The following is a 16,053-nucleotide window of genomic DNA, read 5'->3' on the forward strand; positions in this document are numbered from 1 at the left end:
CCGCCATCTTTGAGGGCAGGGCAGTCAATTAGCATATTCCCTCTTTAATGGCTGTGGGCACTGCCATCTTTGCGACAGTGTGAGGGTCAATTAGCATATTCCCCTCTTTATTAGATAGGATAATTGGCAACTTACAACACAAATTTTTTTTAAAAAAGAGATTGTATAGCATAAAAGAAAGAGAACATTAAAAAGGCTTTCCAGAAAAAGTGAGCTGTGAGTTGGCTAGGATTTGAAAAGATAAAAAGAAAGGACATTTCAGAAAAGAACAGGTACTTAAAATGACACAGAAGAAAACTACAAGGAGTGTCTAAAAAATGCCATATTCAACTACCTTAACACATGTCAAGCAAAAGATAAAGGCAATAAAGCAGAATGGCTAAAGCATGCTTCAGAACTATGTGTTCAATACCTTACCATTTATTTGTGCACACTTGTATCAGTAGTCTCCTTTTATCTGCAGGGGATACATTCCAAGACCCCCAGTGGATCCCTGAAAGCACGGATAGTACCGAACCCTACATACACTATGGATTTTCCTATACAAACACACCTATAATAAAGTTTAACTTACAAATTAGGCACAGTAACAGATTAGCAGCAATAACTAACAAAATGGAACAATTACAATATACTGTAATAAAAGTTATATGAATGTGGTCTCTCTCTAAAAACTGATCTGATCACTGAGATGGCCACTAAGTGACTAATAGGCAAGTAGCAAATACAGTGTGGATGTGCTGGACAAAGGGATGATTTACAAAGGGACAGAGTGAGAAGACTTGAGATTTCATCATGCTTCTCAGAACAGCATGCAATTTAATTATACACTGTTTCTTTCTGGAATTTTCTATTTAATATTTTTAGATTGCAGTTGACTGCAGGTAACTGAAACTACAGAAAACAAAACCGTAAGGGGAGAATTAGTACTATACACAAAGATTATCTCTAAAAAGGATGCAGAGAACCTGAACCAGTTTGGCTCAGTGCATAGAGCATCAGCCCTCAGACTGAAGCTCCCTGGTTCAATTCTGGTCAAGGGCATGTACCTTGGTTGTAGGCTCAATCCCCAGTAGGGGGCGTACAGGTGGCAGCTGATCGATGTTTCTCATAGAGTTTCTAGCTCTCTATTCCTCTCCCTTCCTCTTTATAAAATCAATAAAGAGGATACAGAGAGCCAAACCGGTTTGGCCCAGTGGATGGAGCGTCGGCCTACGGACTGAAAGGTCCCAGGTTCGATTCCGGTCAAGGGCATGTACCTTGGTTGCAGGCACATCCCCAGTTGGCGGTGTGCAGGAGGCAGCTGATTGAGGTTTCTCTCTCATCGATGTTTCTAACTCTCTATCCCTCTCCCTTCCTCTCTGTAAAAAAATCAATAAAATATATTTTTTAAAAAAAAGGATACAGAGAAACTGGTGACAGCAGCTGCCCCTTGGGAAGGGAAAGGAGTGGTTGGAGAATATTATGGGATGATTGATTTTTATACTTAAACTTTTGTGGCATGTGCCTGTATCACCTATTTTAAAAGTTAACCTAAAATATAAAAGGATTATTTCAATTCTATCCCTACTTCAAATAACAACAAATTTTCTCTCATGATCTAGGTCTAGGCCTACCTAGCACCTGAAGCTCAAGAGGGTAGCAGTTTGAAATTCCTTGCCACCCTACATCACTGCTGCACTCTTTTTCCCCATTCAAGTCAATCAATACTGTTAGTTGACAAACATCCTGCTCTACCACTTACTAGCATTAACTTGCTTTAGCTTCAGTTTTCTGATGGTCTCAAGGATTAAATAAAATCCTATATAATAAAAGCCTAATATACTAAGTGTCCAGTCGTCTGCTCAACCAATCAAAGCATAATATGCTAATGATATAATAAGGCTGCTCAACCACTCACTATGACATGCACTAACCGCCAGGGGGCAGTCGACTGGTAAACCAGTTGCTATGACGTGCACTGACCACCAGGGGGCAGATGCTCCAACTGTTAGGTTAGCTTGCTGCTGGGGCCCGGCTGATGGGTGAGCGAGACTGGCCGGACATGTCCTGGAGCTCTCCTGAGGTCCCTCCCCGGCTGGTCAACCTCCCACATTCCTCCAACGTGCACCGGTGGGGTCCCTTAGCCTGGCTTGCATCCTCTTGCAATCCGAGACCCCACAGGGAATGTGGGAGAGCTGGTTTCAGCCTGATCACACAGGCCGGGCTGAGGGACCCCACTGGTGCATGAATTCACTGAGTATATACATATATACATAAAGTACCTACCCTATGCGTCAGTCACAACAGGGGCTCAATTTTTACATTAATATTGTTGAAACATTCCAAGTTATCATAACTGATTATTTTCTTCAATACTAGAAAGTTAATGAATACATGCACAAATATACCACATATATACTAACTCTCCTAAACTTCCATTTCTATGGTTAGACAAGTAGGCATCATGCTTGGTTTATGGTATACCACACATGCTTTTGGGACAGGTTAAATAGCAGCTACCCTTTTTGCACAAAGCACAAAGTACTGCACAGCTTTTGTATCCTAGAACTGGCTGATAGAATATACCTCAGAGCTGGGGTTTTTGTTGTTCTTGTTAGTTAACAGGTAGGTCATCTGATTTTTCTCAATGATAATACTGTTCAAATCACCATACTGAGAAAGAACCTTTTGTGTTGGCAAAAGATATAAATTAGAGTCTGGCCAGTATGGCTCAGCAGTTGAGGGTTGACCCAGGAATCAAGAGGTCAGAGGTTCAATTTCTGGTGGGCTCAATCCCCAGTAGAGAGAGTGCAGGAGGCAGCCAATCGATGATATTCCTCTCTCATCAATGTTTCTCTCTATCCCTCTCCATTCCTCTAAAAGTCAATTTAAAAAATAATATAAATAATATAAATTAGAAAACTGATTTGTAAATGTCTTCTTTATTAACACTCTCTTCAATGGAATGTGACAAAAGTTCACATAAACATTCATTATACAGTAAAAATAATCAGAAATTAAATCCTTAGCTTTGATAATAACTAGGACGGGGGATATTTTTCCATTAGTTTTCAAAGAGACTGGGAGAGAGAGGGAATGACAAAGAGAAACATTGATGTGAGAGAAACACATCAATTGGTTGCCTCCTGCCCAAGCCCCAAGCAGGGCCCAGGTCGGGGAGGAGCCTGCAACCAAGGTATGCGCCTTTGACCGGAATCGAATCCAGGACCCTATAAATGCATGGAAACACACACATGTACATAGTAGCAGTACACTGCTAATGTGAACCTGTTCCTACTCATTTTTGTTCAAGAATGTAAACTTAGTTTAATGTTTCTTTTTAGAATGACTAAACATTGTGCAATCAATAATTTAAAATAAAACAGTAATCTTGTTTCTTGATCCTTTCACTTGCAATCCCCATACAATCATCTACTTAAAAGGAAAATTTGCCCTGGCCGGTGTGGCTTAGTTGGTTGATTTCCAGTCAGGGCATATATCTGCGTTGTGGGCTCGATCCCCAGTGTGGGACGTGCAGAAGGCAGCCGATCAATGATTCTTTCTCATCATTGATGTTTCTATTTCTCTCTCCCTTAATCTCTGAAATCAATAAAAATGTATATATTTTAAAAAGCTATATCTTGTCTTTGAGAGTCATATGATCTTTGTATCAACTATTTAACTCTGTCACTGTAGCATGAAAGCAGCCAGACAGTGTATAAAGAAATGAGAGTAGCTGTGTGCCAATTCATAAAAATGGGCAGTGAACTGGGATTAGCTCATGGGCTATAATTTACAAGCCTTTGGTATAGATAAATCAAGACTGACTATGGGGTAAACTAAAAAAAACTTTAACTATGTACTTATTAATGCATTGAAAAATAGCAATAAAATACGCATCACATGTTAGCAAAAAAAAAGAAAAAGACTATGGGCTCATAGTTATTAAAGCTAAGTGATGGATAATTATCATTATATTCTTCTATTTTGCATGTTAGAACTTTTCTATAATAAAAAACCCTAGATCACATTATCAAGATCATTCATCTATTTCCATCTACATTAAACGTTTCAATGAACACACATTTCAGATACAATTCATTCCAATTATAAAATTCATTGATACCTAGAAGTTGTAAACGGTCCTTGGCCATAACCAAATTAGTCATCATTTTAGCTTGAAGGCGTCTAGCTCTTTCACATTGTTCACCTGAAAGAAAAGAAAAAAAAAGAATTAAAATACCTATGTTTCCTTACTAATATTGCTTCAAGATAAAATACTAGCCCAACTAATCTCATGGGGAGTCAGAGTCTTTATAAAAAGAATTTAGAAAAGTCTGGCCGGTGTGGCTCAGTGGTTGAGCATCCACCCATGAACCAAGAGGTCACTGGTTCGATTCCCAGTCAGGGCACAGGCATAGGTTTAGGGCTTAATCCCCAGTGGGGGTGTGCAGGAGAAAAAAACATCGGTGATATTTTTCTCTCATTGATGTTTCTATCTCTCTATCTCTCTCCCTTTCTCTCTCTGTAAAAATCAATAAAAACATATATACTTTTTAATATATTTTATTGATTTCAAAGAAGAAGTAAGGAGGAGAGGGAGACAGAAACATCCATGATGAGAATCATTGATTGGCTTCCTCCTGCACACCCCAGGGGATCGAGCCTGCAACCCAGGCATATGCCCTTGACTGGAATTGAACCCGAGACCCTTCAGTCCACAGTTCGATGCTCTAACCACTGAGCAAAACCAGCTAGTAAAAACATATGTTAAAAATTAATAAAATATTATTTTCAAATAATAGCTTTCAAAAAATAAGCTACAGTTCTATATGCTGGTTTCAGATCTACTGTGGTATTCCATGAATTTTGAAACTTATTTCTTACCCTACAATTTTTTAATTTAGGTGATAGGAAAGTAAAGATATGACATAACTACTTTGGTTTTAAAAAGACAAATGTGAATCAAAGTAAAACACTTATAGTGCATATTCTAACATGCAGTCAAGCAATACAAGTGCAAAGGGGAGTCTGTAGATTAACCACTCCCCACTGCCTCAACAATGTAGAAAGATTTCAAAAATATGACTATAGATTAATATTTTGGGTGGGAAGAAAGGTATCACACTTGGAGGCAGGTTAAGATCAAAGACACCCAGGTATATTATATCAACTTTATTTTAATAAAAAGAAAAAAGAAACACACGTGTGTGTACCTGCACACAGCACCCCGGTATAATTACTGTAGGAAAGTGAAACTGTTATAGTGAAAATTGGTACCAAAAAAAAAAATAAATATATGGCTAAACATAAGGCTAAAACATCACTAACAGTAGGTCCAAGGACACAAGTAATACACTGTTTTTTTGCCTGACTACTACAGGCAATCAATCAAGTTTGAGCATTTCTGGTTTTAACTTTATTTCTGCCTAGATAAAAACACATGAACTTTAAGTCTACAAACATTAACATAGGCTGATTACATTTAAAAATTACATTTTTAGCCGAAACCGGTTTGGCTCAGTGGATAGAGTGTCGGCCTGTGGACTGAGGGGTCCCGGGTTCGATTCCGGTCGGGGGCATGTACCTGGGTTGCGGGCACATCCCCAGTGGGGGGTGTGCAGGAGGCGGCTGATCAATGTTTCTCTCTCATCGATGTTTCTAGCTCTCTGTCTCTCTCCCTTCCTCTCTGTAGGGAGTCAATAAAATATATATTTTTTTAAAAATTATGTTTTTAAAAACGTTTAAATACTTTTATTAAGACAAATGGATCTAAAATCAAGGCAATTGTGAATATAATCTGGATGGCTCCTAAACAAATGTAAATATAACCTTACCTTGTCCTGTAACTATGACAGCTATTCCTTTTTCTAGTTCTTCAATACCTTTCTTATACCATTCCACAGCTTGCTCCTTTTGTCCTGCTTTAAAAGAGAAATAATTATTTGTATATATCACAAGTATAAAGAACACACTAAATATCTCCCAAAGCATGCTGTTATTAGGTATACATGAAAAAGAGGCTTGTGATAAAATAAATTTGAAAACTATTACTATATGACTTCTCAGTATCGTTAGCATCTTAACATATTTGTGAATCTCCAAGAGGTGGACATAGACTTCAATGAAGGAAGTCTTATGAGGAAAGGAGGCCAATGTAAATGACCTGAATTTAATCTCCCCGACTTTCATCTTAAAAAAAAAAAAAGTATTTTTATTGATTTCAGAGAGGAAAGGAGAAGGAGAGAGAGATAGGAACATCAATGATGAAAGAGAATCACCGATCGGCTGCCTCCTGCACACCCCCTACTAGGGATCAAGCCACAAACCCAGGCATGTGCCCTGATCTGGAATTGAACCATGACCTCCTGGTTCAGAGGTCAATGCAACCTTCTGATGTATGGTATGACACTCAACCAACTAGGCCACACCAGTCGGCGCTGCATTGTTTGAGATCTTATTTGCTATATAGAGACTTAATTCATTCTTTTTGACTTCTGTATATTATCCTATTTCATCCTATAATTTATTCAACAACCTAAATAAAAGATACTTAGGTTGTTTCCAGTGTTTCAACATCTCAAATAAGGCTACAATAAACATTTTTGTGCCTGTCCCCTTATGCATATGTGCCAGTTTCTCTAGGGTATATGCTTAAGAAGTAGAATTGATGGATCACAGCTCATCACTTATTCTCTATTCATGAGAAACGTACAAACTGCTTTTTGAGTGCTTGTACCAATTTATACTTCTAATAGCTGCGTATGACAGTTCTCACTGGTTACATCTGAACAAAATGTTCTCAGTTTTAGTGCATTACCATAGGCAAATGAAAGGACTGATTACAAATAAATTCACAGCTCAATAATTATTCAATTACCTAATATTCTTTGGTAACAGGTAGTTGATTTACTGCATTATTTAAAACTCATAAGTCAGCACAATATAAAATACATATAGATATTTCTTACCTAAAAGTAGAAGACTACTGGAGAAAGGATAGACATATAGGTCAACTGAACAGAAAAGAATGCCTGACCTACACATATATTATTGGCTGACTCTGACAAAGACAACTATGTAATTCAATGGAGAAAGAACAGCCTTCTCAAAAAATGATGTTGGGGGGAGAACCAAGATGGCGGCATAAGGTATAAACCTGTACGTGCTGCCCCCCACAACCACATTAAAACTACAACTAAAAGACAAAACAGCTATCATGCAGAACCACGGGAAAGCTGGCTGAGTGGAAGTTCTACAACTAGAAGGAAAGAAAAAAGTGCATTGAGACTGGGTAGGACATACAGAGGCGCCAAGAGCAGAGGTACAGAGGTGCAAGCGAGGTGGGCTGCACCTGGGTGCATGGTTTTTTTCAATCGGAAGAGGATACAAGCTTTCGAATACACTGAACTCGTTTACGGCGAGACTCTGGGGACCCAGACTACTACGGGGAGAAACTGGACTGTCTTGCAGCGGGTTGGAAAGCCAGGGTGGCTTTCTCGCAGAGCTGCTCGCAGGGATCATTGTTACTGTAAGGGCGCGGGACTCAGGGACTCGGGGACTCGGAGACGTGAGGAGTTGCGGAGAGGGTTGACGACAGCCCTTGCTGTTTGCTCTGCCCCACTCAATTTACATCCCCACCCAAGCAGGGCAAAGGAACCGCCTGACCTTTTACAGCCTAACCTAACAAACTGCAGCTGGGTCAGAGAGCTCCAAAACTTCCAAACCCCAAACAAAGAGGAGAAATCTGCTGATATCACTGTAGCTCCTGCTGGGTGGACTCACAGAGTGGTTGACTTGGAGATCCCGGAGCCAGGGTACCCAGGGGTCAGATATCAGATTTCAACTCCTCACATCCATAAGGGACACACTCAAGAGGCAGACTCAGGGAGCACCAAAGCCCCACTGAAGCAAGTCCTACCCCATAAGGGTGTTTCCAGCACAGCAGTTCTTCCACTATAGACACAGTGGGTCCTTGCAGTCAGACAAAATGCGGAGAACAAGAAACATATCACAAATGAAAGAAATGGAGGACAGCAAACTACTGGACATAGAGTTCAAAACCACAGTTTTAAGGTTACTCAAGAATCTTCTACGAACCTCCGAGGAATTTAGTGAGACCTTCACGGATATTAATGAGAATGCCAAAAATATGGAAAAGGACCAGTCAGAAATTAAATACACACTGACTGAAATTAAGAATAATATACACTCCAACCTGTTGGAAAACATCTCGCCCCACCCTGTGGAATCTACAGATTGCAGTAGTCTATAGCCTGAGTCTCATTAAAACTGAAAATAACAGACTTCAGGTAGAGGTTGATCTCTGGAGGCTTTGAGTCTCTGCCTAATCTGCTTCTGGACCCAGGACTATGAAAAGCAGACATTGGTGCACATCTTAGAATGAGTGACTTCAACAAAATAAGTCTAACTTTATAATCTTGAAAAACAGCAAAAAAATTCAAGAAAATTATGAAAACAAAAAGCCATGTGGAAGCACCTTATCAAAATTTAAAAGTTTGGGACTGAGGAGAGAAAAAATAAGTAAATGGAATAGAATACAGAAACAGAAATAGAGTCAAACATATCTTGATTTATAAAAGATATGACACTTCAGCCCTGACTGTTTTGGCTCAGTGGATAGAGCGTCAGCCTGCAGAATGAAGGGTCCCAGGTTCGATTCCAGTCAAGGGCATGTACCTTGGTTGTGGGCACATCCCCAGTGTGTGGTGTGCAGGAGGCAGCTGATTGATGTTTCTCTCTCATCGATGTTTCTAACTCTCTATCCCTCTCCCTTCTTCTCTGTAAAAAATCAATAAAAATATATTTTAAAAAAAAAGAATAATATACAGAGATCCAACAGCAGACTAGAGGATCTCAAGAATAAAGTCAAAGATTTGAAATATGAGAAAGCAAAAAACACCCATCCTGAAAAGCAAAAAGAATCCAAAAATATGAAGATAGTGTAAGGAGCCTCTGGGACAACTTCAAGCGCGGGACTCAGGGACTCGGGGACTCGGAGACGTGAGGAGTTGAGGAGAGGGCTGACGACAGCCCATGCTGTTTGCTCTGCCCCACTCAATTTACATCGCCATCCAAGGGATGTAATAATTCAGTGTACCAATATCCGAATTATGGGGGTGCCAGAAGAAGAGAGAGAGAGCAAGATACTAAAAGCCTATTAGAAGAAATCATGACAAAAAACTTCCCCTACCTAATGAAAGAAATAGACTTACAAGTCCAAGCAGCGAAGAGAACCCCAAATAAGAGGAATCCAAAGAGGACCACACCAAGACACATCATAATTAAAATGCCAAGGGCTAAAGACAAAGAGAGAATCTTAAAAGCAGCAAGAGAAAAACAGTTAGTTATCTACAAGGGAGTACCCATACAACTGTTAGCTGATTTCTCAACAGAAACCATGCAGGCCAGAAGGGAGTAGCAAGAAATATTCAAAGTGATGAATACCAAGAACCTACAACCAAGATTACTTTATCCAGCAAAGCTATCATTCAGAACTGAAGGTCAGATAAAGAGCTTCACAGACAAGAATAAGCTAAAGGAGTTCATCACCACCAAACCAGGATTATATGAAATGCTGAAGGATATTCTTTAAGAAGAGGAAGAAGAAGAAAAGGTAAAGATAAAAATGTATACAACAAAGTGAGAACAAATAAATATCTATCAACAAGTGAATCTAAAAATTAAGTCAGAATAAGTGGGTGAATATAATAGAAGCAGGGCATAGAAAGGGAGTGGACTGACAATTCTTGGGGGAAGGAGGTGTGGGGGGTGCGGGAAGAGATTGGACAAAAATCTTACACCTATGGATGAGGACTGTGGCGGGGGGATAAGGGCATGGGGTGGGGGTGGGAACCAGGTGGAGGGGAGCTATGGGGGGAAAAAAGAGGAACATCTGTAATAATCTGAACAATAAAGATTTATTTTTTAAAAAAATGATGTTAGGCCCTGGCTGGTGTGGCTCAGTTTGTTGAGTGTCATCTGTGCACCAAAAGACTGCCAGTTTGATTCCCAGTCAGGGCACATGACCGGATTGCATGGCAGTGGTTGTGCAGGAGGGCAGCCAATTAATGTTTCATTCTCACATTGATGTTTCTCTCTCTCTCTCTCTCTCTCTCTCTCTCTCTCTCTCTTTCCTCTCCCTTCAAAAAATTTATAAAAGTTTTTTTTTAAAAAAGATGATGTTGAAATAATGGATGTAGATATGAAAAAAAAGCCACCTTCATGTGACATGCAAAAATTAACTTGAAATAGATCATACACCTAAATGTAAAACCTAAAAATATAAAATTTATATAAAAGAAAATATAGACAAAATCCTTTGTAATCTTGGCTTAGAAGAGACTTGTTAAACAGAACATAAAAATCACAAACCTTAGGAGAAAAAAACTAGACTTCACTAAAATTAAAAGCTCCTGCTCTTCATAACACAGAGTTAAGATGATGAAAAGCCACAGATTTACTGGGAGAAAATATTTGCAAAACAACATGCCTAATAAAGGACTTATAACCAGAATATATAAAGGTCTCTTAAATACAATGATAAAAACACACAAGTAACCCATTAGAAAAACAGTGGTCAAAGATCAAAACATACAGTTTACCATAAGAAGAGACATAAATGGCAAAGCACAAGAAAAGATGTGCTCATTAGTTGTTAGTGAAATACAAATTAAAACCACATGGTACCACTAGGTGCCTAATTAAAAAAATAAATCTTCATCCGAGGAGTGAGGATACTTTTTCTATTGATTTTTAGAGAGATTGGAAGAGAGGGGGAAGGGGAGGGAAGGGGAAAGGGAGATGGAAAAGGAGCGGGAGAAAGAACATCAATGTGAAAGAGAAACATCTATCAGTTGCCTTCCATATGGGATTCGAACCCACAACCAAGGTTATGTAGCCTGACACACAAACAAGATATGGGGCTTGAGGAAATCAAACCAACAACCTTTTTGGTGGACAGTTCAATGCTCAACCAACGGAGCCACCTGCTGGGCTGGAAATTTATTTTTCATAAAACCTGACATATAAATATATATATTTTTTAGGACACAAAGTTTTCTTTAATTATTCGTTGGGGGGAAGGGACGCCACACTTCCACTCAATTAAGAGAAAGATTTTTTAAAATATTTTTTTTGGTTGGATTTCAGAGAGGAAAGGAGAGGGAGAGAGAGATAGAAACATTAATGATGAGAGAATCATTGATCAGCTGCCTCCTGCACACCCCCTACTGGGGATGAGCCTGCAACCCGGGCATGTGCTTTTGACTGGAACCTGGGACCCTTCAGTCCGCAGACTGATGCTCTATCCACTGAGCCAAACCAGCTAGGGCAAGAGAAACATTTTTATCAACACAGAAGTCTTTTTTATTTTCCCCCCAGTTATCATGCCATGAATTCATAGGGAATGGGTTCCAGCAGCTCAGGCTCCTTTCCATTGGTTCTCACAGCGTGATTCTCTGGGAGCAGGCTGACGCTTCAGTTGAACCCAGGTACCTTTCTCTTTGGCTTCCTTCTTTTTCTGATCATTTTCCTTCACACGTTTCAGGAAGCTATCTCGACTCATGGAGTGTTTAATATGCTCAATATGTAAAATTATCTTGGCAAGAACCTTGCCCTTAACTTGCTTGTTCACAATAATGCCACACTGCATGCTGGGTGACATTGTAGACGCTTTCAGTTTGCCATGGTAACATTTCTGGGGCATTCCTTTTTGAACAGTGCCCATTCCCTTGATGTCCACAATATCACCTTTCTTATAGATTTGCATGTATGTGGCCAAAGGAACAACTCCATGTTTTCTAAAACACATATAATGGGTGCCTCTCCTCTTTCCCTTTGTGTTAGTCATTTTGGCGAATTAATTGGAAGATGGCAGTTCCGGCCGAAATTAAAAAACCTGTTATTTTTAATACAAACTGACTAGAAATAATTAGAAAAATATTTTATTTAAACAATTTCTGTCCTTGATATTAGATTCTTCAGCCCCACAACATCCTGAGAAACTGGAGTTCTCTCTTTGATACAACCTTACTGTCAACTCCTACATATTCGAACCACACCTAGACAAGCTGCAGCATTGTATTATCCAGGAAACATCAGGCTAGTCTACCTGCAGGAGCCATGTGAAACATGATAGGTCATGTTCTGGTTAATCCAAAGAACCACTATTACAACTTCCTCTTTTATCCCAAGTATCCAAGGGGTCCTATATCTATACCTATACCTACAAAAGGCTAATATGCAAAGTGTCGGGAGTTTGACTAGACCAGGAGTTTGATCGCTTGCTATGATGTGCGCTGACCACCAGAGGATGGTGCGGAACGAAGGAAGGCCCCGGCCAGCAGCCAGCAGCTGGGGAAGGAAGGCCTTGGCTGGCAGCCAGAAGAAGACCCTGGCCAGCAGCTGGAAGGCCTGGATTGGCCCTGATTACTGGCCAGGCCTAGGGACCCTACCCATGCACAAATATTGTGCACCGGGCCTCTAGTTAGCATTATAAACAGAGCCTGCTTAGTATGAAACAAAACGTGTAAAATTATGAATCTGTTCAACTAAACTCTGTTCTTGGTTCTGCTATGGTTAGATTACTCTTTAAATTTCAGTTTCTCCATATATAGATATCATAGGTTGTCAGTTTTCCAAAGATGTTCAACAATTTTAAAAAAAGTACATTTAGAAGCTAAGTCAAGTTGCTAAGGGGAATGGCAGTGCATGACATTACAGGCCCCTTAATGGTTTACCACAGAGTTAGAAAACCTTTAAAGACTGCATATTGCACTAGCTGGTTTGGCTCAGTGGGTAGAGCGTTGGCCTGCGGACTGAAGGGTCCCGGGTTTGTGCAGGAGGCAACCAATCGATGTGTTTCTCTCACATGGATATTTCTCTGTCTTTCCCGCTCTTTCTCTCTCTCTCTCTAAAAAGCCAATGGAAAGATCCTCTGCTGAGGACTAAAAATAAAAAAAAACAACTGCATATCAAATTCATTTCTATTTGTTCATATATATATATATATATTTTTAAATATATTTTATTGATTTTTTACAGAGAGGAAGGGAGAGGGATAGAGTTAGAAACATCGATGAGAGAGAAACATCGATCAGCTGCCTCCTGCACATCTCCCATTGGAGACGTGCCCGCAACCCAGGTACATGCCCTTGACCGGAATCGAACTTGGGACCTTTCAGTCCGCAGGCTGATGCTCTATCCACTGAGCCAAACCGGTTTCGGCGTTCATATATATTTTTAATGCAGTGGGGAAAGAGGGAGAATGAAATTCTCTTGGAATTAAGTTTTGTTCTGTCTAGGATATCTGAGAGGCATATAGACTTGAAATGTGAACTCTTACAACTACCGGATTATGGCTCAAATACAAAAACTTCCCATATGCAAAGGAAAAACTTTAGATCGAAAAACAACCATGATAATACAAACTCAGTTTTACTTCATTTTTAAAGGAAAAGGAATATATAACTAGTTTGTTTCAGTTTTAACTAATTTATTTTAGCCTATGATGCATCGGTTGTAGAATTGAAACTAAGGAGTTACCATAAACCATTCTGATGTCCTCTTTAGAAACTAAAGCATAAATAAAGCAAAAATCTTTGAATAGAAACATCATCAGTAGAAAAAAGGTAAACTATGGGGTACATAGATTGCTGAACCTATTTATACTTAAACTATTTAATATGATTTAAATACAATAGATATATGCATATACATAATACTCAAAGAAAAATTACCAGCATGAAACCCAAGGTCTGAATTCTACTTCTGTCACTTATCCCTCACACAGAAATGATTTCTCTTTAAATCTGAAAGCCCATGTTCCTTTCTTTCATACTTAGGTTTTCCTTGACCTCTCCTCTTATCGTATCTCCAACTCCCATCACCCAGCGTTAAGCTAAAATTTCCTTGTATTTTCTGGCATTCTCCTCCTAAACACAACAACTAATCTACCTTTAAACATATTTCCTCTATTCTACAATATCTTTGACCTACATTACTAAACTTCAGAGGGCCCTGTAAGAATAGGCTACCACAATAAAACAGTGCTTCTCTAGGAAGGATTGACGGTACCCTTCTTCGTCCTCCCCAAGAGATCTTTGGATGTTCCTAAGAGGTGGTAAAGAATGAAGCAGTTAACAAAACACTTCCTTCCACAAATAGCTGGCATTCTTTTCTTAAATGTCTCGCCTTTCTTGAACTCTCTTAATCTTCGCTCTGTCCTTACACTCCAAAACGATGAATATCCGTCTCTATCCTTACATCCTACTTCTCACTCTCAGACCCCACAAAGGAAATAGGTTTCAACAAAACAGAAATTCTAGAACAGTTTCTGGAGTTGGTAGTGGAGCGATAGACTACAAATGAAGTGCAGATTGTTTAAAAAAAAAAAAGGACAGTTCCCCCGTGTGGCTCAGTGGTTGAGTGTCAACCAATGAACCAGGAGGTCATAGGTTGCAAGGCCCAATCCCCAGTGGGGGGCGTCCAGGGGGCAGTCCAAAGATGATTCTCTCTCACCATTGATGTTTCTATATCTTAATCCCTTTCCCTTCCTCTCTGAAATCAATAAAAAAAAAATATATATATATATATTTTACAAAAAGGACAATGCAAGTGAGTACTTAATTGAGGTGTGGTGGAAAAGTGTTCTTTGGTAGTTAGAGGGAAAAGAAGATCTCAGCATTTATCATCTTCCATAAAAAATTTTACATTACCAATTAGCAAAGGTTTGGAATCACTGAGGTTGGAGCCTCAGTCTGTTCATCTGTGAAATGATGACACTAACAGTACCTTCACCTCACAGGGTAATTGAGAGAATTAAACAGATGACACATGCAAAGAGCTAAGAGCACAGTACCTGGCACACAGAAAGACTAACATACATTATCCTAAAATCTTCACGTTTTATTGTAAAATCATATGTATAAGTTATCCTACTCATTCGCTTAACATTTCAATGTAGAAACTTAGAGCTACACCGGAATACTGACTTAGATAACACTCAATTAACCAGGGGCAAAAGTTTTATGCTAAAATAGAACTTTCCTGAAAAATACTCAGTAGTCATTACATTGATACAGTGACCGTCATTAAACTTTACAAAATGCAAATGCAGCTGTAATCATATGCAGCTGTTCCTTTCAAAATTAAGTCATTATTTGTTCTCTCTCCTCCCCGCCACCCCCCAGTACTACAGTACTCTGCTTTCATTAAAAGCCTTTTAACAAGTCGCAGCTTCTTCGATATCAAAGCCTTTTGGAAACCTGGCTCGGGGAAGCCACACGCTGTTTGCAGCGCTAGAAAGGATCCGTGTGGTCACTCTAGGACAACTGTCAGCTGTCACCAGCACGTCTGGATGTCCAATAGGGACTTGGGTCAGGAGAAGGGTAAGAACAGGCAGGTGTCTGAAACAGAGTCGACAGCTAGGGTGCCCCGAAAAGGGAGAGGTTCTGAGAATCGCGGAGGATGCAGGTCTGCCTGCGGGGAGCAGTCACGCGCGGAGGGAGGACCAATTCTAAGGGGTGCACCGCCGGCGCCAGCAGGATAGGGCCGCAGGTGTGGCCCTCCCTCGGCGACCCCAAGGCTTTCTCCCCGGCGCCGCCGCCCCTTCCCCCGGCCCTCCCGTTACCTTTCTCGTCCTCGTCGATGCGCAGGGCGACGGAGATGTAGTCGAAGGCCTGTTTGTGGAAGGCTCGGACCAGCTCGGCCTCCGCGCCCGGCACCGGCAGCGGGGGCGAGGCCGAGGCCGGCGCGGTCGGGGAGCTCCTCTTGGCGGCCATGAGGGCGCGAGAGAAGCGCTGGCAGAGCCACGCGAAGAGGAGCCCCAGGTGGAAGGCGACTAAACGCAGCAGCGCGAAGGCGACGAACAGCGGGTAGGAGAAGTAGTACAGGTTCCGCTTATGCGGCGACTCCGGCGGAGGGGCCGGCCTGGGGGCGGGCCGGGCGGGGGCCGGGCAGGGGGGCGGAGGCCTGGGAGGCACCGGGCTGCTGGGGCCGCCGGAGCCTTTCTTCTTCCGTCGTCCGCCCGGAGAATTCATCCACAGATCC

The 16,053-nt window shown here is 40.7% G+C and overlaps 1 protein-coding gene and 1 pseudogene across 8 annotated transcripts in view; both read right to left on the minus strand.

The window, feature by feature from the left end:
- SPAST (spastin) overlaps positions 1–16,043 on the minus strand; it is a 48,859-nt gene extending 32,816 nt beyond the window's left edge. For 6 of the 8 annotated variants that reach the window (XR_009448010.1, XR_009448011.1, XR_009448009.1 and 3 more), the window contains exons 1-3: positions 15,635–16,043; positions 5,820–5,906; positions 4,109–4,192 (exon numbers count right to left, since the gene is read on the minus strand). Coding sequence is in view for 5 of the 8 variants with exons in the window: in XM_059660196.1 (XP_059516179.1) it covers positions 4,109–4,192; positions 5,820–5,906; positions 15,635–16,043 (580 nt within the window). In the remaining 3 variants the exon portion in view is untranslated. The remainder of the gene's footprint in view (positions 1–4,108; positions 4,193–5,819; positions 5,907–15,634) is intronic. The other 2 variants (XM_059660197.1, XM_059660195.1) reach the window with 1 other exon arrangement.
- On the minus strand, positions 11,169–12,216 carry LOC132213837 (large ribosomal subunit protein eL21-like; annotated as a pseudogene).
- Positions 16,044–16,053: the final 10 nt, after the last annotated feature.

The sequence above is a fragment of the Myotis daubentonii genome, chromosome 12, assembly GCF_963259705.1.
Source record: "Myotis daubentonii chromosome 12, mMyoDau2.1, whole genome shotgun sequence".
In the NCBI taxonomy this organism is placed as follows: Eukaryota; Metazoa; Chordata; class Mammalia; order Chiroptera; family Vespertilionidae; genus Myotis; species Myotis daubentonii.